The sequence below is a fragment of the Passer montanus genome, unplaced genomic scaffold (assembly GCF_014805655.1).
Source record: "Passer montanus isolate IOZ18808 unplaced genomic scaffold, ASM1480565v1 scaffold9, whole genome shotgun sequence".
NCBI lineage: Eukaryota > Metazoa > Chordata > Aves > Passeriformes > Passeridae > Passer > Passer montanus.
This window is the reverse complement of record NW_024374367.1, coordinates 1,059,220-1,080,525: the sequence shown is the minus strand read 5'-3', so window position 1 is coordinate 1,080,525 and position 21,306 is coordinate 1,059,220. Positions and strand designations below refer to the sequence as shown.

Here is a 21,306-nt window from a genome sequence, read left to right as displayed (position 1 = left end):
CATAGATCTAAGCAATCAAAAAATATAAAAATTCAGAGACTTTTCAGTGCAGATTGTCAGTGTCTAACATTTTGCTGTAGTGATAATCATTGCTTTAACTATTTACAGGTTTTCTTCTATCCTTATACCACTCTCCTTTTCCTTGTTGCTGTTGAAGGTAACCCAGCCATGGTTCTTTCAGGATAAAGGTCAAGTTAAGGGGTTTGTGTCCATGGGGCTGGACTTCAAACACATTTCATGCTGATTTTTAATGCAGTCATCTTGGCATATGCACAAGTCCCAAGGTTTAAAACTGGGGCTGGGAGGTGAAACTGAAGAGGGTCTATGGGAACCATCCTTGCTCACTGGCACTCTTTACACAGGTGGACTTTTGGGGGTGTCTTCCCCAGTAATGAGTTGGGCTCTTTCTTTAGCAATAATTCCAGCTGGCATGAATACCTAATGGCAGAGAGGCTAAAGGGCCTGGGGTTCCCCTTTTCCTTTGGTTGGCAGCATAACATATAAACCTCATTTGACTTATTTCCCTTTGCATCAAAAAGCAATCTCTACAAGGCAAAAGGGACATGAAAAGTCTGTGTCAGAACCTGAAGTGCTTCCTTTTGTAGGCTTTAATCATCAGCTGCCTCCAAACAAGCACTGCTGCACTGATTATATCAGCCTTAGGAAGGCTGGAAGGAAAGGGTAAAAAAAAATAATTCCCTTATACTTTGGTTTCCGTGACATCATTGTTTGAAGTGCCCACCTTGGAAAGCAAACACCTTGGAAGAGCCAAGCACTGGGAATATTTATATCTCTGGAGCTGGACAAGATAAACCCCGTGAGGAGTGTGACCTCAGCTGCTGCGTCACACGGTGTTTGCTGGGCTGTTCCATGAGATCCAGGGTTACCTGGAACCACCAGTGCCTGTAACATGTTCTCTTTGAGTTAGGTCATTTGTTTTGTCAATAACTGGGAATTTTGAGAGCTTTCTGCTTCTGTCCAGTAAGAACTGATGGTGCTAGTTATAGCATCACTGTAGGATATACAGTATTTCTTGTAGGCCTTTTGGGTTTTAACTCATCTAAGCATTAATGCTGCTGGTGGGAAATGGGAGGAAAGAAAAATCAGCTTCTTTGACAGTTTCCCATTTCACTTAAGCATAAGAAGAGAATGTTTCTTTTGACTTACAGGACAAAGATTGTCCTTGGTTTAAGAAGTTCTTTGACAGGAGTGTTGTTCTTCCATCAGCTAATTTCTCTCAGAAGAGCTGAGACTAACGAGGTAATTATTGGAGTAATTATAGGTCAAAAGGCAAATGCAAAACAAACTGCAAAATTAACATGCAAAATCCTGCTTGTTGCCTCCTGCAAACTGGGTAGAGAAGCATATGCAGAGTAATATATTATTTTTGTTGTTTATTAGTCAAGTAGACCAGGATTGATAATATGTGATTGGCTTGTCTGGTTGTGTCATAGAGTGGACTTTTCTGAACCCACGTCACTTCTTATCCAAGATGGGTGGAGTATTTCCACTTCAGTAGCTGTGCTGAACCATCCCTTTGGAATGATAATTTGTATAAGCACTAATACCAACGTGATGATCAATGCATATTTTCTGTTAATGCCAATGCACTTCTATCTTAGGGAACAGCAGAAGCCAGCATGTGACATCTTCACTTACTGCTCCAGTCAGTGTCACACTGTCACTTGACACTGGCACAAGTTATTTTGTTTTCAGCTGTGTGCCTGATTTGTTCTGGCTTATCTAGTGAAGTTTCCTGTTTCAGGCTGTGCTCTCCAGCCAGGCAGGAAAAGAGCTAAGAGGTGCCAAAACTGCCTTCAGGTGCCTTCTTCACGTGGCACTTCTGAGCAGGAGGGGCCCGTGGTGTGGACCAGGTCTCCTCCCTGCCTGCCGTGGGCTGGCAAGGCTCAGGGAAATTCCTCCCTTACCCCAGAGCCAAGCTAGAAGGTCGTGTGCAGCCTGAGGTGCATGGGCATGTCAGATGAAGAGAGATGACTGAAGGAGTCGTGGGGACCGTAGGAGCAGGAGCCCAGTCTGGTTTGTGGAGAGTGCAGCTATTCCCCACACAACACAATCCACACCTTCTGTACCAAAGTGTTTCCCTGCCAGCTCCATGGCAAACTCTTCCTCCCAGCTGTTTTCAGTATCCCAGGGCACGGAGGGTGTTCCAACATCTGCACACTGGGCTTGGAGGGGTTTTTGCAGAGTCCTGAGTCAGCTGCCTGGCAGGTCACGCTAACCCCGCTCCCGAGGCTTTCAGCAGCAGCAAAAGGTTCTGTGTGCTCAGGGAAGCCTTCAATCTCCTGTGTTCTTGGAAAGAAAAGAGTAATATGGAGTCTCCATGTCAGCCCACACCCAGATTGTTCTGCCCCTGCTGATCCATCCTGGCCTTGCAGTGCTGTTTTGTCCTGTTCTTCCCAAAATGCTGCCCAGTGCCTCTCAGCCAAGGTGATTTCCATGGCACAGGACTGGAGGGAACAGCACTAAAAGTGGTGAATTACAAAGAATTTTAAAGGAATGTAAGGAGTATTCCAAAACCAAGGGCTTAGAGGAGAGTGAGATATTTTCAAAAAGTTAGATTTTCCAAAATGTTCCCTGGAAATAATAAATAATATTAGGTCATGCTTTAGGCTATTTCAGATTTATGTTTTAATTATAATAACACCTTTTATTAGTGCTGAGCACTTTCAGACAAGTGCAAACATATAGCATATGCACTGGGCAACATATTTCTTCATCATAATTCCAGGCTTGAAGGTAGTGTTTTGAACTCTGCCTCTGCAGTGTTTGGCAATGGCTGTGGTGACACTTGCATGATGGGAAGAATCCTTGCCAAATTGGGTAACTTCTGACAAGTATAAACACAGCTCTGCCTTCTGTAAGCTAGATTCAAACCATCTTGCTGTTCCAGGGAGGAAACAGCCCTGACATTGAAGCCTCTGCAGTCTATGATCAGCTATTAAATCTCTGCTCGTTTGCACTGAGTGAGCCCACAAGGAGCAGGCAGTGAGGGACAGCTGGCAGGGAAGGGTGTCCCAGGAGATGAGCAATGGGTCTTGCTGTCTCTTTGTCCCAGATATAATCCAGATCTGTTGTTTTTTTAGGAGTTGTCATCACAGAAAGCTCTGTCCTAGCCAAGGTGAAACAAGTTTGCTGAGATCAATTCAGGCTTGGCTGCTCAGTTTTCCACAGGCTGATGTTTACGTCCTGAAGCAGCATTGCACATGTTCTGACTGGAATGTTTGTAGGTGAATTCAAGAAAGCCAGAACTTAATTGTAAACTGCACCCATGGGCATTCCTTCTGCTTTTAAAAGAAAAACCTCCATGCTGGGTTTGTGCATGCTGGAGACAATGTGTGAGGTAAGGGTTTTCTTGTGTTAAATCAGCAGCACTTCAGTGTTACAATTTCCCTTGAAGACAAATTCCTGTCAGAATTTCACCAGGGATAAAATTCTTGTCTGTAAAACTAGGAATATTAAGTGAGCCAAATTCAGACCTGAAGTAAATGAATTCCCATTCCACTCGTTGGGAAAGGAACCTGGATTTAGCCTGTTGTGTTTTACAGGTTTCCATGGCAGGGCTGTTACAGCAAGGGCAGCATTTCTCCAAGAGCCACAGTTGGAAAAGTTGCAGTGTATCTTCCAGAGCAAGGCTGTCACATGATGGAGTTACTGCCCAGGCCAGAGTCCAAGGAACTCCAGTCCTGGCTGAGCTCTGCCACTGAGTTTTGATTGAGCAGCTCTTCCTTTGTCCTTCCATCTGGCATATTTATATCAGGTTTTTGAGAAATACCAAGTCTCTGATGATCTGTTTGGGCAATCTAATGCTGCAGTATTATTTCAAGCTTTTATTGTCACTGTAGTACCATGGGGGGACATTAAAACAAATGCCTTTCCTGGCTAGATAGAGTGTTCTCTTAAAATAGCTATTTTGACAAAAACTAACATTGTGGTCAGTTTTTGCAGCTCAAATCTGAGCTGCTGCAAAGTGCATCTATACTCCATTTAGGAAGTAATAGCATTGAGGGGAAAACCCTGCCAGTGAGGTCTGAAGAAGAGGAGCAACAGGAGGAAGGCAGTTCTTGTTCATGAAAGGAAACCCTTCTGTGCAAATCTAGGTTGGTATGTCAGGCTGGAGCAGTTTTGACTGAACCCTCTCCTTTGCTGGGCCAGGCTGCTTCCTCTGGGTCTGTTCTTTCCTATATTTAAATTAATCAAATGAGGATTTTGCAACAGGGGGGATCAATGGGCCAACAGCCTGGTTCCAGCTGTGACCACTGCCACAACTGGTTACAGGGGAATTGAAGGACTAAGCCAGCAGTGGTTTGCAGTAAAACTTCCTTTTTTGTTGTCTCATCTGTAGTGAATATAAACTGGAGTTCTGAAACTTTGTTGTTTTCTCTCCCCTTTCCAAATCCAAAAAAATACTCTGAATTATTATGTTAAGATTGTTATGATGTGAAGTTCAAATTGTAGTTTAATTTCCATAATTTTCTTTTGAAATTTAGTGCCCAGGCTATCAGTGAAACCCTTAAAATTACTTTTCTTCTCTCTGGTCAACATGTTGCCTACCAATAACCTTTTTTTTTCTGAACAATACATTATTTTCAAGTAGAAAAAATTACTAGTTCTTGCTAAAGTTTGGAAGAGTATGTTTATGTAGACTCCTCAGTCCACATAATTGAACACTGAAAGACTCTAATTTTATTGCTAGGGCCACTTTGTCATTTTTCCCTGAGGATGTTTTTTTGCTGCACAGCAGAGGTGATGACAGATGTCTGATGGATGCTGCAGGGTCGTGCCTGCTCCCGAGGGCCACATGATGGTTTGTGCTTCTCGGGGAGCGGCGCCGGGAGATCAACACCGGGTTCACTCCAGGCAGCAGCAGCCTCCAGATAAAGCCGTGCCTCCACGTGCTCCTGCTCCCTGGGCTCTGGCACCCAGCATTGTCAGAAGCCCACAGCGGCAGGCCTGGCTGTGGGCAGGGAGCAGACATGTCTGAGTCTGAACGTGTTGTCAGAGCAGCGCCCGGGCCTCCTCACCCTGCGCTGGGCAATGCCGCACCGCCGCCTCCCCTTGCACTCCCACATTCGAAGCTGTGAACACACAGAGGATGGACGTTTCTGCCCAAGGACAGGGCAGATCTCTAATACCTTTTTACCTCTGGCTTTTTTTCTAAGGAGCTGCCCAGAGTTATGGGTTTTTCTCCTCTTTCCCCTGTGAGTGATGGGTAGGGGGTCACTGACAGCATGATGTGAATGTTGTGACAATGCTGTTCAGAACTGAGGGAGATGGAGGATGTTGCTTGGCACCCAAAGTTGTTCTGGCACATCTTCACTGGATATTGCTTTATCCTCCACTTCAGCCCATTGGACTGCTGATGATTTCTGGGCAGGGGAAGAGGATACTGTAATTCCATCAGGATTGCATGGGTCTCAGCAACCATTAGGGACAGACAGGAGAGGGCTGTGATACTGGCTTCTGACAGATTTGAACACAAGAATGTTTGGCAGAACAGCTACACAAACAGTGTCCAGTTAATTTTGGTTTTAATTCCCTTGATTTCATAGCTTGCAGGTAAGATTCACAATGGAATTTGGACTAGAAATGACATGTAATAGGTCAGTAACTAAAAACACCTGACCATGTCTGTCCTAAGAGAAGTAAATACACTCTGCTGATTCACTTGATTTGATTCTGGTTCCACTGGATTGGACTGGGGGATGTTGGGCACCTGAGAGGATGTGGGGAAAGGACTAAGATTTCAGTAAGTTAGAAAAGACAGGGATATGTGCATGTGAACTGGTTATTTCACCCTTGCATGTGTTGCTTTTTCAGAAGGCTGATGACTTAAGACAGAAAATGTGCCTGACAAACTGCAGGGGAGTTCTGCTGTGGCAGTGGGCCATGGAAGTGTGGTTTCACTCACAGACTGGGATTTCTATTCCCAATCCTATCAGTCTGCTTTTCAGACTCTGTGAGGGCTCCACACCCAGGTTCCTATCTACAGACAGAAACCGAGAGAAAATCCAAATTGTTGTGCACTGGCTCAACAAACCATACAGGTGTCACTGGGAGAGGGGTTGCAGCTGATAAAGGCCAGTATGCATTGCCACAAATGCTCCTGGTTCCAGGGATGTGGAACTCAACTGTAAAAATCAGCTCAGTGAGCACAGAGGTTTGGCACAGGAGTTTTCACAACATGAACCTGTTTTCTTTAACGAAATGTGCTGAAGGTGTAGGAGTGGGAGTTGTTAAGGTAACAGCTGATGAGGTAAAAGCGTGTGTGACTGCAGCTTTGGACCAGCCTGGCTCATGCCAATCATCTCCACATTCAGCCTGTGGAAAGGAAACAGCAGGGTTTCCTATGTGTACTCAGAGGAAGGGTTTAGCCCAGCTAAGAAATTAAGAAATCACTCAGTAATGTGTCAGAAATGTTATTTTTCTTTCCAGGTTTTTCCAGGGTTGCAAAGTTTCTCTTTAAAGATGGATGCAGCTTTTCCTTCTTTTGTTTTCTTTTTTTCCTTCTTTTGTTTTCATGTTTCCACTTATTTTGTGTTTTGCTTTTACCCTGTATAGATGTCTTTCCATATTTCCCATTAAACCAAGTGGGATGTGATTGTTTTTGTTTAACAACTTGATCAGGAACAGATTATGGCATTTCTAACATTTCCTGGTTTGGTGTGCAATAGAAATCCATCCATGGACTCACATGGATGAGATTGTGGAAATACTGGCTAGGGAATGCTGGCATAAGAAGCACAGCACATGCTTCAGGAATACCTCAAAGCAGTATTTTGAACTAGGTGTGCAATAGAAATCCATCCATGGACTCACATGGATGAGATTGTGGAAATACTGGCTAGGGAATGCCAGCTCCATGGCTGGCATAGGAAGCACAGCACATGCTTCAGGAATACTTCAAAGCAGTATTTTGAACTTTGAAGCCATTGGATTTACAGAGGGAGAAGGATGGGAGAGGAACTAGTTCAGTTTGTTGGTTTTTTATTTTCTGAGAGTGTTTTCCATTTTGCAGTGGATGGGAGCACATGATGCTTGTTTTGGGCAGGATGGGGGGACATCTCTTGGGCATCTCTCCTGGAAGAGGAGCACGGAGGGACCACAGTGGAGTCACCTCTCAGAAGTGGCATTGCCTCAGTGTGTTCCCTGTGTTTCAGGAGCTGGACAGATGGGGTGTCCTCTGGCTCCCTCTGACATTACAGGGCACATCCATGTCCCTGTGGTTTCCCCAGATGCTGTCTGGTGTCTCAGGTGGTGTGAAAGGCTGCAGGGCCAGACCACAGGTACAGGGACACTGCAGCCCAACACCCCAGGAAAGGGGAAAATGGATCTGCCCTGGATCTCCAACCCAAAGCATCATCTGCCCACTTATGTTCTGCCTTCTTTCCCCTGCATTGTATTGGTTTTCTATGGCACACAGAAACAATACAAGTATCATTCCTGTGTTCTTCCACATCATTAAAAATGATCCTTCAGTCCTTATTAACGTGGGACTTGGGATCTGCTGCTGCTCATCTGTGTGCAGCAGCAACCAGGCCCACACTGAGGATTTTGTGTTTATTTTCCCAGGCATCTGAAGGGTCTTCTTTTTGTTGAAAGGCTTTTTGTCTTATTTGAAAAAAATGGTCAAGAGTTTGCCCTGTGTTCTTGGAGAGGATTTCTCTAAGCAGAAAATTAATTCATTCATTTGGATTTTACCAAAGACTTTGAGTGGCTTTAAAGTATATTTAAAATGTTTATTTAAAATCCAGAGTCAAATAATTTTTAACAAACTGTCTCAAGATAGAAGAAACTGACTTTTTGGAGTAACTGTATTGTTTATTTGTTGTATTGCAGTAGCACCTAGAGATCCCTACTGTGCTAAATGCAGAACAAACACAGAACAGAGCTGGTCCCTGCCCGTGGGAGCTCACAGCCTTCAGTCTGGCCTCAGCCAGGAGCTCCTGGGCTCTCTTGGAGCAGTGAGCCAAACCCACAGCTTGACCTCCCATCACCCCCAACAGAGAACAGACCAAGCAGGAGGCAAGCTTCAGAGAGCTGAACAACCTGCCCTTTCCTGCTGTACACGTCTCCAACTGATTTTTCCCAAGCTGTAGCTACCAGGCCTGTGGCTGAGCTGTGTGGGCTTCCTGAGATCACTGCTGCTCCTTGGAGAGCCATGGTTTCCTTGTTCCCAGTGTCCTCAGGCAGATAGAGGTGTTTGGATAAAAGGAAGCCTTTTCAGTGGTTTATCATTTATATTATTTTTTAAAAAGTTTTCCTTCTTGCCTTCTAAATTTTCATTCTCATTCAGTACCTTTCCATGGTTGCTGCCACAGAGGGGAAGGGGGAAGGATATACCAAAAAGCAAACGTGACATCACACATGCACACTGTCAATCATCAAAGTATCAAAAACAAAGCTTGCAACAGCACAAACTTGTATAAATGTGGAGAGAAAAAAAAAAGGACACTGACTAAGCACATCAGGCCATCTTGTCCCTTTTGGCAGCTTTAAGATAGGGTGGAAGAAACTCACCCATTTTTTGAGCTTGTCTCCTGGGTCACCATCCCATCTTTTTCCATTTTCTCTTCCAACACTCAGCTATAGCTGGAGGTTTGGCCATTCTAATTTACAGAACCTTAGAGTCCCAGGGAGGGATGAACAAGGAATCCTTCATTTTGGTTCATGCTAGACCAAGTCAGGGGGTCTTAGGGGCAAAATAAGCCACATGTAATTTCTGTAGACCTGTCTGTTCCCTCCTCTGCTCTCACTCGATGGCAAGGCTGGGAAGATGATGAGATTCAGCAAATGAACAGGAAGGGGCAACTTGTGTGTGCTGGTTTGGGGCAGATCCCATCTGCTGTCTGTCCCTCCTGTGTGTAAAAGAGCAGGGGAGGAGCCATTTGCCTCATCTGCAGGGGGTGAAAGGGATGGGGGGTGAGAAGGAAACCCCGAGCCAAAAGCCTAATTATGGGTAACAAACATGCAAGTCAGAGCAGGGGGGAGGAGAGGTCTGGACCTTGGCAAACAGAAACGTTGGGTTGTGGTTTCCAGTGTGTGCTCCAGCCTGGAGCTGGCAGAAGCTGCGTGGCCAGTGACTAATGCTGGCAGGAGCAGAGCTTGCAGCAGTGTGGCATCGTGGCAGCAGGGAGCAAGGACAGCTCTGTGGGCTGAGGTGCCTCTAAGTGTTACCCCAGAAATAAATAAATAAATATCCTGAAGCTGTGCGTGTCACTGGTGCAGCCCAGCAGAGCTGTCTCTGAGCCCCTGCTCGAGGAGACCCTGCTCTTGCCCTGTGTCTCAGGCAAGGGCAGGGAACAGCACTTTAAAAACACAAGCCAAACACAGGGTGCTCTGAAATGAAATCCTTCTGCCTGCATATGAGAAAATTTGGTTTCTAATTACTTGTTTTGAAATGTTTTGCCACAAACTTCCTTTGGAGATGGAGAAGATGGAAAAAAATGGGATGAGTGCTCCCTGGCCCAACCTCACTATCCAGATCTCTGTGTAGAGCTCTCAAGGAAGAAGAGCTTCCTCAAAGAAGTCTCCTGTCCACGTGTGATGCAGCACACATCTCTGGGAGTTCCCACTGTGCTCTGAGGTTATGATACCCTCTGTAGCTAAGGAAGAAAAAAACAAATAGTCTTTACCTCTGTAGAGGTGGGTGTGGACACAGTCATCTGAGTCTCATATACCCCAGAAGCCTAGGAGAGCTTGGATGTGGACTCCTGTAACCTGTCACAGGAACAGGCTCAAACAGAAGCTGTTTGGATGTGAATCCATATCCAAATTCCCAAAGAGTTTCAGCTGCCAGTTGGCTGGGAGCCTTTATGCTATCTCTAATTCCACAAAAGAAACAAACAAACAAAAAAATAAAGTAAAAGGTGCTTTAAAAATACCATGAGGAGAGAAACTGCCATGGAAATAAATAGCAAAAATAACAACGTTAACATGTCCGGTGCCACAGCAACTCTGACATTCAAGTAGTGTGGCCATGCCTGCAGAGCTTCTCCCAGCCACTGCTGGCACAGCCCGAGGGTCAGAGCTCAGCTGCTGCCCCGCTGCTCACTGAAACAACCCACTCCTCCCTGGGGCTGGAATGGATGTGAAGAGAAGGGGAAAGGAAAGATGGATGCAGTCTCTGCTGATAATCAGGTCTTCACCGTGCCTGCCTTTAGTGGGATGGAGCCACAAAGTTCTCGTGGCTGTGTCTCTCATTCGTGCCTGAGACAGAAGGGCCACGCTTCAGAGCTGGAAAGGATATTGCTTCAGGTATTCCGCCATGCGGCGGGGCAGGGGCAGCTGCTCCACGTGGGCCGTGCAGCGGTTGATGCGCAGCCGGCACAGGTGCTGCAGGCTGGGCATGCTGTCCTTGCGGCCCAGCGGCCGGATCAGCTTCAAGTGCACCGCGGCTGCTGCCAGCTCTTTCTGCAGGGGAGGTAGAGGAGACGGAGGCGGGTAAGGAGCCTCGGTCTTGCTTTCCGTTGTGCAGGACAAGACGTAGTGCTGGATAAGGCTGACCACGTCCGGGAAGGCCAGGATGCGGGGCTTGGACAGGTAGTTGGAGTCCAGGCGGAACTTGCTGTCAGTGTACTCGATGCGCACGTTGGTGGGCCCGCGGTTGGTCTTGACGGACAGCGTGAACAGGTAGCTGGGGTGGGTGCTGTCCCGCACCAGGAAGGTGCCCTCAGGCATCTTCTGCAGGTGCTGCTTGGCCTCGCTGGCAGTGATGGAACCCCAGTACCAACCTGGAAAAACATCCGAGAAAGAATTTGTTAGGGAAAGAACATATTCTAGGACTGGCAGTATATTTAGGGAAATCTTGAAGACAACCACGTTAAGGGCCTGGGAAGCAACCAGAGCCAGAGTTGGCAAGACCTTCATAAATTAAGACCAAGTTCTAAAGTTTCCTGCCTATGCTTGCCATTGCTGTGCTGGGGCTTGGGATGAGTCTGTAAACTGCAGCAGCTGCAGTTTACAGAGAAAACGCAATTTGCTTTTTGCAATTCCTTCTCCCAATTCAGTTACAAAAGATAAAGCAATAAATTAGTAAATGATGTAAGTTTGCAGAGACTGCAGATACACTTGCTGTGTGCACAAGAGCCAGCCATGGCTGTGACAGAACCAGGTTCCTGTCTGAAGTGGGATTAGGAGATTCTTCCTGGTGCTGAGATTGTGGAGTTGGGTCCCTGCACCCTTCTGAGCCTCTGACTTTGCAATTGAGTCTTACCAGATTCTCGCAGGTAGGAGAAGGTTTTTGCAATGCAGAGAAGGTCTTCTTCAGGGTCCCGTGTCTGAGGTGGGTTGCTGTCTGGAACTGGAGCTGCAAGGGCAGGCGCAGACTCCTCCTGGAAGGCCATAACTGGGAGAGGCTGCATGATGGGTTCTGACAATTCCTCAATGCCCCTGAATGACAGTGTCCTGATCTTTTCCTCCGCCAGCAAAGGATGAGGTCTGAAATGAAAGGCACATTGCTATTTCTCCTTGCCTTGATATCAGTTACAGGATCTGTTCAGTGCATGCCACATTATACAGCGTGTTATGTTTGACAAACAGATCCTCAGCACCATTGTTTCTGAGAGAGCCAAGGGAGGAGGAAGGAACACAGCTAAAGATGAGCCCTTAGAAACAGGGACAGTGAGTTTGCCTCTTTGGCCTTATAGAAGATGGTCAGTCTTGCAATTTACAATGATTTTGAACCTGAAGTTTTTAGATGCCGCCTTTTAATAAGGAGTTTCAGGGGCAGTAAGGAGTTTACGGCTTCAGTTACACGATTACAATGTTGGAGCATGTCTGTTTCTGCCAGTGGGATTGTCATTTCCTGCAGTATAATTAGAAGCAGAATTGGGAATAGCTTGGGTTGTGTCCTACCCACTTTCTGCTCAAGGATGACCTGATCCTAAATGAATCTGTCAGAACTCAGAGCGAGCTGATCACATAGGAGAACAGTGGGAATTCTTGTTTTAGCCAAGCCTGTGCACTACACCCACCCCACCATTCAGCAGCTTGATGGAGGAGTCAGTGTGGCTGCAACCCCTGCAGGACTGCAGGAGGAGGCTCTGCCGTGGCCAGGCTGCTAGAGCACGTATTCCCCTGTGGCCTAAAGTGGTGAACCTATTCAGCATCTAAATGCATTTTCACAGAGCCTGGAGCTCTCTAGGGTCATGGCTGCTCCTCCTCAGCAGCACAGGGATTCCTAAAGGAAAGCAGAGCTCTAGGGGACGATGGATGTCAGAGGCCAGGCAAGTCTTCATTCCCAAGCAAGCTCCTGAACAAAAATTAGTTTCTATCCCAGTGCGTGTAAGCTCTTTGCCTCTGTGTCCCCTGTCCTGCTGCATGTCCTGTGTTACATCCCCCACCATCCCCAACACACCTGTCTTTCAGACACTTTAAAGATTCCTGAGAGTCCTCCTTCCCTGTGCTCTATGTGAACAGGGACACTTCAGGTACATAAATAAATGTGCTGTAAACTGATCTGCACCTGATCATAGCTGCACTCTACCACCTCAAACTGCTGAGACTCAAGTATGGGACAGAGAACAAGAAGAGATGTGGGAGCAAAGTAGATTAGAGAGGACTGAAAGTGCCTTCACACCTTGTAAGTGAGAGCCATGATCAGTTCCACATCTCTGCATTTCTAAACAAACCATGGAGGTTTGGAGTAAGGTAAATTTAAATCTACAGAGAGATACTCTTGCCCTTGCAATACATAGCAAACCCCCTGCTATTCTGTTGGTATTTAGGAAAGAACATTCTTTCTTTTTCCATGTGTCAAATCACATTTCAGAAGAAGGATACCTGCTTGGCTTTCATGGTATCTAATCTATGTTTCTTAATTTGTATTAATGGGTAGGAAGCCAGGCTGAGTAAAAGTGATTGCTGATTCTTGTCCTCACCAGGGGCCCTTGGTCGCAGGACCTGCATTTTCAGGGGCTTTTGTACATCTGGATATATTTTTATACCTAGAGATCAATGTTGGAAAAGCTTGGACTTCTCTTTTAAATGCTCCTGGAGATACATTTATAGGTGTTGAGGGCTCCATTTTTCAAGATCTTTGGATGTCTCCCTCTTAATGCCACGGTGTTCACAAACACCTAGCTACCTGTCTCTTTGGGGAAAGGAGATTCCCAATTCTGCATTACTCCCTTTTTGAACAAGGAGGACCATAAGCCAGATCAGCTGCTTGGAGCATGGTACAAATAACACCAAGGTCATGGACTTGATCCCCATATGGGTCATTCAGAGCTGGACTCGATCATCCTAGTGAGTCCTTTTCAACTCAGAATGTTCTGTGATTCTGATCTTTGCCTTGCTGAACCTAATTACCAATTGGTGCTGTGCAAGGAGGGTGGCCTGGGCCTGCTGGCACAGCAGTGTCTCTCACACCAACTGTTCCCTAAGCTGAAAATGACTGTGACTGATGCAAAGGAAAATCAGTCCTGCATCATCACTTGCCAGAACTCGAATATTGCAGTCCAAGTGCCAAATCTCTCTGAACTTATTTTCTCCTGGGAAATTTTTCTAGCCTACCCTTCCAGAAAGGTTTGGAACATAAAGACAATTTTTCATAGCGTGGAACTTTTTTTCTTTTTATATACCAACTTCAGAGAGGAAATCAGCACTTATTTTCTCCTGGGAAATTTTTCTGGCCTACCCTTCCAGAAAGGTTTGGAACATAAAGATTTTCATAGCGTGGAGCTTTTTTTCTTTTTATATACCAACTTCTGAGAGGAAATCAGGAATTGGCTGAGAGGCAGGGAAGGAAGGGAGAGATAGCAAAGCTACACAGGGAAATGTCTGCCATGAATCAGGAGGAAAGTTGTTACTTTCAAGGGCTGTACCAGTTCACAGTTCAGTCCTCCAAAAACCACATCAACTGTGTGAATTTGTCAGTCGATTTCTTTTACAGAGCCCATGTGCTTGAGATGAGTTTTCCCACTGTACTCGTGCTCTGCTGCCTTACACTTTGTGCCAGAGGAGGCTGGAGGAGCACAGACCCCTTGCAGACACTGTGGGGATCCTTCCACCACAGCCAGAGGAAGGCTGGGCTCACACATTTCCTATTTTCCTTCTGTACACTGGCCTTATGCCCCTACAAAACCTCCCAGTGCGGCTGTAGGCGCAAAGGAACATGGTGGAAGAGAGGAGGATTAGAAATTTCGACAGACTGGGAGGTGCTGGTGTCCTAAACAACTTTGTACATAGGCTGAAGAAAGGAGAGCTGCTGCTGGGAGCAAACAGAGCAGCTCCAAGCACAGGAAGGGGAGAGCAGAGGGATCAGCAAGTAATAGAGACTACAGCTTTTAACACAAGAGCACTTGCAAGAGGGTTAAGAAGAGTTTGCTGGGATAAGGATAGGTTGAAAAAGGTCTGCTGACATGAAGAAGTCAGCCCTTTGGTGGGACAAAGTAGGATTTGCAATATAGTGCTTGTAAGAGAGAAAGCAGAGGAAAGACGTGGAAAATCGGGACTGAATAGAGCAAAGTGTTCATACAACAGCTGTGTGGAGGAAGCAACAACCATGTGAAATTTGGCATGTCTAGCTCAGAGTCTGGGTGCACTCTCCAGAGAAACAGCAAATGAACTTCCCTGGGCTTTGGCAGTTAGTGTTTCAGAAAGCCTTGGAATGGCAAGAAAACTCAGGAGAATCAGATATGTCTGACACCATTTAATGTTGGCTTTGTAGTTACTGTGCTGATAAGCTAAACTTCATAACACAGCATAAACACTACCAAAAAAAGTGTGAGCTGCTCTCCCTTCCATCAGCTGCATCCCAACACTCCATTGGGAGCTTGGTCTGAATAGGATGGAGAGTATAGAGTCCAGGATATATTAAATCCTAGAGGATAATGAAACTGGAGCAATAAGTGGCCTTCAAAATAGACATTAGAATGAAAACATCTACACATCTGGCTCCATAATAAGTTCTTGGTGGGTAAGGGAAGCAGTAGCTCTGGTATGTTTACCCTGGAGAAAAGCTTCAGATAAGGGTTTCCCAAAGGCCAAGCTGAAAACTGAATTCCCTTTGCCATGGCTGTAGGAACTGCAGCTGCAGACTGAAAATAAGAGTGAAAACAAACCCCTCACGTAGTAGGAAAGTAGTGGTAAACACGAGCTTTCCTTGTGTGTGGAACAGATTTTGGGGGGGAAATGGCAGGGAAATCCCCATGCTTCAGTCATTGAATGCAGACAAGGAAGGTTTTACTCTGAGGAAAATCCGCCATACACTGGAGTGATAGGAAAATCTGACATCACGGCTCAGACTGAAACAAACGCTCACAATTTCCAAGTATGCAGCATATGTAAAAATACCAGGTGATTCCTGCACACCAGGTATTCCTCAGCTGATAAACTAAGCTGGTCCAGGGACACTGAAGTGCCAACACATCAGTCCTGACACCAGAGAAAGCATTTGGATGTCACCTGTTCTCCTGAAGGCAGATGTGGAACTATCTGCGTGCTCCCTGTGGCTCTCACTCTACAGAAAGCTGTGTATATGTACGTACACTTACACAAAACTGACATTAATTTAGCATAAATACCTCCTTAGAAATAGACAGAAGCACCTAAACTCTAGGGAAGTTTTTCCCTGTAAGCAGTTTGATTCCAAAAGGACTTTAGAGAGCACCCATGGTGTTGGGTTGTGTCCGCACTGGCGCCGTGTCCCCCGCACTGAACAACACCCTCCAAGTTATTCTTGCTCTCCCAAAGACTTTGAATACCGTGTCGTTTTCCAGCAGCAGAAAGCACGGAAATCAGGAATAACTTATGGTTCCGTGATTTTGGCCTTGGAATCTAAAACGCAGGCACACATGACAGACATACAGAACTCAGCGCTCGGCCGACCAAAGTCATTCCCCTTCCATTACAGTTACACATGGCAGCACACAGGAGCTGGAAAACTGTCACAGAGAACCTTCCTAATTACAATTATCAAAGCACAGCTTTCCACAGAAGGCTGCTAAGTATCTTACCCCTGAACACAGAGGATCATGTCACTCCCGGACCAAGGGAAAAGCATTAAGTCTTCAAGAAGGTGGGAAATGATTTCTTCTCTTCTTGCCTTCTTTGCTTCCCCGAAGCAGCGAGTTCAGCCTCTAGCTGGGGTTCACGGTGAGAGAAGGCAGGCGAGTCCCAGCAAAGCCCTTCTGCAGGTTGTTTCAGAGACACGGAAAGCCAAGCAGAAGACAGCTGTCCGACAAAGACTTCAGCAACTTTGGCCAAGAAAATGCGTGCACTCTCAGTGCTTTAGAAAAAAAGAATGTATTCTTGTTCTGCTTTTCAGAAAACAGCAGCAAAAAAAAAAGTTAAAAAAATAACCAGAGAAAAAGGAAATTACATATATCTAAAGAGGAACTGATCTTCCTTCAGAGCACTCTGAAATAATAATAAATAGGTACCAATAAATAAGATCTCCCCGAGTGTTGCGGGAAGAGCCGGAGCAGCGACCTGTCTCAGCGCTGGCTCCGGAGAAATGAAGCTCCGTGAAAGGAGGGGAAAAAAAAAAAAAGGAAAAAAAAAAAAGGCAAACCTCCTTAGTAATCTTTTGTGTATCCCTTTTAATCTGTTCCAGGAAGTGAGGAATTCCTGGAATCGTATTGTGTTCGCATCACTCTTCCTATATCAGCCACGAGGGGAGGAGGGGAAAAAAAAAAGAGAAGGTATAAATAGCTGTGTCCAGCACGGCCGCGTCCATGCTGCCATGGCCGGGGGAGGAGGGGAGGGAGGGAGGGGAGCGGAGCCCTCCCGGCGGCCGGGTGGGCAGGCGGGGTTGGGCGCATGCGCGGGGCCGCCCGGGGCGGGGCCGGCAGCGCCCACCGCCGCCGCCCGGCCTCGGCTCCCTTCGGCTTTCGCGCAGCTCTGTGTCATTCTCCTTCCACTTGTTTTTAAGCATTTGTAGTTTTGCGTTGTCGTTTCATGCCTCGCCTCCCCGGCATGCTCCCGGAGCTGCCGGCGCCTCTCCGGGTCGCTCGAGCACCGGTGCTTGGGGAGGGGCAAGGCCGTGGGACTGGAGGGGTTAACAGGGGCTGGAGCAATTTCCAGTGAAACCTGGGGAGCAGGAGGAGGGTGTGCTGCAGGGTCTGCTACTCTGGGCAGTGGTTGTCCTATAAGGGTTGTCTTGGTCGCCCGGGAGTCTCCTTTGAATCGGGTATCGGCTCCTGGAAAAGGCTACACCACCACCGTTTTGTCCTACATTTATAGAACACTGTCGAGTTAAAATCTGGCAACCCACGAGGAAATATTTCAGTTTATTTTAGGGTTATTGAACCTTTTATTTTTGAACACTTTATAACAAAAGCTTGGTTGATTTTGTCTTTCCCTGCCACGAGTTGCCACCTCTTCTCTTATTAGAGATAAGACAGAATGAGAGTGGTCGCCATTGGAGGTGGCAGACAGAAAAAAATATTAGTAATCGTTGTGCCATTCAGAACATTCAGAAGTGGATGGGGCCGGGAGCAGAGGGGAAGGCAGGATGCTGATAAGGGTGAGGTTAGAAGGGTGTTCCCTTCTTGGGAATGAGCCTGGGAGCAGGCAGGCTGTGTTCGGCTCCTGACTCAGGCTTTCACTCCCTACAGTTTCATTTGGCAGCTGCTCAGCCTCCTGCACACTTCCGTCCGTTGTCTGTCCTGAACAGGGGCAGTGCAGTAATGAGTGCTGCTAATAATACCCAGCTATGCGAAGAGATGGGTGCTGAGGGCCATCTAAGTATCCCGAGTATCCGTCCATCCATCTCGGTACTCTGAGGGACATCTCAAAGGGGTGGCAATGTCAGCCTGCAGGCACTCCTTGACCAGTTGGCTTCTGAACCTGACAGACTTCAGCTCATACTTCCTCTGAATGTGTGTAAATTCGCAGGAGAGGTGAGGGCCTGGCAGAGGAATTTAAATCCTCACCTTTCCTGTGCACAGCGAGCACAACATTCAGACGATCATTCGGAGGGCCCTTTGTCGTCCTGGCTCAGGGCTGCAGAGGACACCTGCGTGCCTGTGCCCCTTCAACATCTAAATCCGAGGTTGTTTAAACCTTCTGTCAATGGTGCAGCAGCACGATGGATTTGAACAGATCTAGACTACAGAGGTGGGAGCAGCTCTTGTCTCCGGCAAATCACCTGCACATTCAGAAGGTATTTAATTCGTGGTCAGCCTCGGGAGGACGCTGAGGTCCCAGCTTGGTGTGCCGGCAGGAGCGCTGCAGCCCGGCGCCGGCATTGAGGAGCTCTCTGCATCCTTTTTTCACTTAGAATTGGGCTCCATCTAGTGATGCTCGCCTGGAGGAGGCTTTTTGTGCAGGCTGTGTGCGGGGGCTGAGCAGCCCTGCGTGTCTCGGGCGCAGGGCAGGTACGCTCAGTAGTGTCAGAGCTGACATGCCCGCAGGAGCTGTGCCCGCAGCGCTGCTCCCAGTGCCCGTCCCGCTCTCCCGGTTTGGTTTTCCAGCCGTAGTCTGGAGCCGCTCTGCTCACGGTCCCGCAGGACCCGGAGAGATGAGCATTGTCTCGAAGTAGCTGATGGCTGTGCGCATCAATGAAAGGAGCTTCCATTTGTGTTGGAAACTTCTTTAGGGGACCACCTCAAAAAATATTCACGTTAATGCTTGGGCTGTTTTATCTAAGAAACCTGTGATCGGTTTGAAGTCAGGAGCACTCAGCAGTGCTTCATCACTCGACATGAACGTTGTGCTCATTGTCACAGGGCAATGCCCCAAGAGGGGAACAGCACAGTGTGCCGGATGTGCCAATGTCCCAGACCCTGCAAAGTCAATATAAAGTGCTGCCATTCACACAAATCAGTTGTTTAAACCCAGTTTATATTCATTTATATGTCTTGAATAAAAAGGACATTACAGAGGCAGTAACAAGAAATCTTGTTGAGTGATGATGAGCATCATTGAATGCTAGGATTTAGTTATGAAAGGTATCAAAGAAAGCTCAAAGCTCACAATAAAGCCAGGGAAGAAAATCCAGGAATAGCGAGGCGGCAGGTCCCTCAGGAAAGTTCACTGACACAACAGCACCATCTGCTGCTAAATGTGTGCTTGGGAAAACCGGTGGCCAGAGCCCCTTCCCACTGCGGGGTTATATGACTTCTGCTGGGCATTTGGACAGTCCTGTGATCTTGTAGAGTTGATGTAAAATGAAAAGTGACATCCAGAACTGTAACTCTTGAGAGGGGTCTGTATGCCCGGGGACTGGATTTACCTTCACCAGTAGCTTGAGAGACTGAAAGTCACCCCTTTGGTTAGTGCCTGGCCCTTGCCCTGAGCTGTAGTGTAACAAACCCCACTGACCCAAGGTTACCAATAACGAGCAGCTGTTCCTTGTTTAGAGGGGCCAGCTCGTTATCCGAGTAGGACACACCAATTCCTGTAACCAACAACAGGTGGTGCATTTGGTGTTGTGGTTTGGATTTCCCAACCTGGTGAGTAACAATGGAGGAGTCTCCAGGGTGTGGGTGAGCTGTGCCATGGATACAGGGACATCTGAGCTGGCTCCATGAGAAGCAGGATGTGCAGAAAGGAATGGGGTTTATTTCAAGCTGTGAAAAAATATCCTGGGTTATTATAAGGAGCTCAAGTATAGCCGTTGTCCTGATGCTTGTGGCACATGGTGACCTAGAAGGTGATGGCACTGTGGCATCTGTTAGGAGTTTTGCTGCTTGATTTGAATGCTGCAAAAATTGTATTCCTGAGTGGTCTGGAAGGCCACCCCAGGACTACCAGGTAATGCTGTCATACCCATTAGTTGCAGGATGTTTCAATGAAAGAGATTAATTTCCTCTGCTCCACTGCAGCATAAAATGAAGCACCATCTCCTGTAGACAGATTAGCAGATTTTTCATGCTTTTGATTTATGATTCTTCTGTGGAAAAAAAAGTATCTTTTTTTAATGTCTGCTGAAAGGGAAACATCCAGCTGGTATCTCTCTGACTCCCCCATCAATAAACTGTGGAGGAATATAGATGGAGCTTCCCAAAACCTTCTCAATGACCAAGACAAGGTACCTGTGGTAGGGTGTCTGAAGCCAAGCATAAAAAAGCAGCTTTTCTATCCTCGTCTGTATTTCTATAGGAAAATACATGTTATGTGCTAACATGGAGGAATTAATCTTGGGGAGCAAAGTCAGGTACCAGGACAGGCTCTCCAGATGGTGAGAGTGGTGTTCTTGAGACTTCCATTTCTTTAACGACAAGCTGCTTCATAGCCAGAATTTTAATTCCTCCTGGAAACCATGCTATAATCCCATGGACACAAGGACAGAGGGTGTTGAGAATAAAAGAGAAGTTGTTCTAGCAACAAAGCATCAGTAAAGATCATTGCCTATGAAAGAGCTTTATAAACCTGGTTTTGTGTCAGCCGGGAGAGAAAAGAGCCAGGCTGTTTGCTGATGAGCTTTTTGAGTTTTTTTCATGCCTTTTTGATAAGTCTGAGACAGACACCTCCAGAGCAGAGCCAAAAGACAGGCGAAAAAAACATGCATATAGTTTGTGTTTCAGACCACTGTGTACATGACAGTCTAAACTAAAGATCCTACAAGAGCCTGCTTTTGTTCTCCTTCATATCAAAATGTTACTCTGTAGAGCTGCCCTTTCTTTCTTTTAATATCACAGATGCAGTTTCTGAAGAACTTCCTGGGGGATTTAATAAGGTTGTTGCAACCACCCAACCAGACAAAGCCGTGTCCTCACTTCAACCTGACAGTACAGAGGATTTTCTCTTTGGTGACATCTATATAATGCATCCCGTGAGCGAGGATTTCTCATAACATCAGGAAAAAATAGAGAGCTGTTACTCAGACAAAGCAAAGTTTCAGAAAAACAAGTCACTAGTTTTCAGCTGATAATTTCTTTATCACAGCTGTTTCCATGAGACATTGCTATCAAAGGGCTGACCACCAAGCAAATCACTTTTGTCTATAAGGAAACTGAGATCCCTGTGCCATTCAGGTATCACTTCTCAAGATCTGCCATCCCTCAGAGAACATTTGATGATGTCAGCTTTCCTAGCTCTCCAGATGACAGCAAACTCAGTTAATTTCATTTTTATTAGGAAATGAGACATTTGAAAGTCTGAAATGTCTTTGATCCCAGTTATTTAATTGCTACAGCACAACAAAGAGGCAGTGAAAATACCCTGTGAAACAGCCAAAATTAACCTTCTCTGTTTAAACAGAGTGGTCTGGCTGTGTAAAGCAGGTATCTGTGATATTGAAGACATGATAAAATCAGGGAGAACATATCCAAACTGTGAGCTGGCTAAAATAAAAAGCTTCACCAGGTTAAGACACTGGTTAGAGGAAAGGGATTGCTG

General features: G+C 46.4%; 2 protein-coding genes across 2 annotated transcripts in view; one reads left to right on the top strand and one right to left on the bottom strand.

Annotated features, from left to right (window-relative positions):
- Nucleotides 1-7,736: 7,736 nt before the first annotated feature.
- On the bottom strand, nt 7,737-16,508 carry CISH (cytokine inducible SH2 containing protein). The gene is made up of 3 exons (XM_039695453.1): nt 15,978-16,508; nt 11,234-11,457; nt 7,737-10,751 (listed from the first exon to the last, which is right to left on the bottom strand). The coding sequence occupies exons 1-3, from the start codon at nt 16,022-16,024 to the stop codon at nt 10,249-10,251; spliced, it is 774 nt and encodes a 257-aa protein (XP_039551387.1). The 5' UTR covers nt 16,025-16,508; the 3' UTR covers nt 7,737-10,248.
- Nucleotides 16,509-17,120: 612 nt separating this feature from the next.
- The window catches only part of MAPKAPK3 (MAPK activated protein kinase 3), a 53,825-nt gene continuing 49,639 nt past the window's right edge, over nt 17,121-21,306 (top strand). The window contains exon 1 of the mRNA XM_039695449.1: nt 17,121-18,127. The gene's annotated coding sequence lies outside the window, so the exon portion shown is untranslated. The remainder of the gene's footprint in view (nt 18,128-21,306) is intronic.

What these genes read in the sequence shown, in the direction of transcription:
- CISH (XM_039695453.1), bottom strand. Translation starts at nt 16,024, where the DNA reads ATGCTTTTCCCTTGGTCCGGGAGTGACATGATCCTCTGTGTTCAGGG. An exon ending in ATGATCCTCTGTGTTCAGGG is followed by an intron (nt 11,458 to 15,977) that starts GTAAGATACTTA and finishes CTTTCATTTCAG; the next exon opens with ACCTCATCCTTTGCTGGCGG. An exon ending in CTCCTACCTGCGAGAATCTG is followed by an intron (nt 10,752 to 11,233) that starts GTAAGACTCAAT and finishes ATGTTTTTCCAG; the next exon opens with GTTGGTACTGGGGTTCCATC.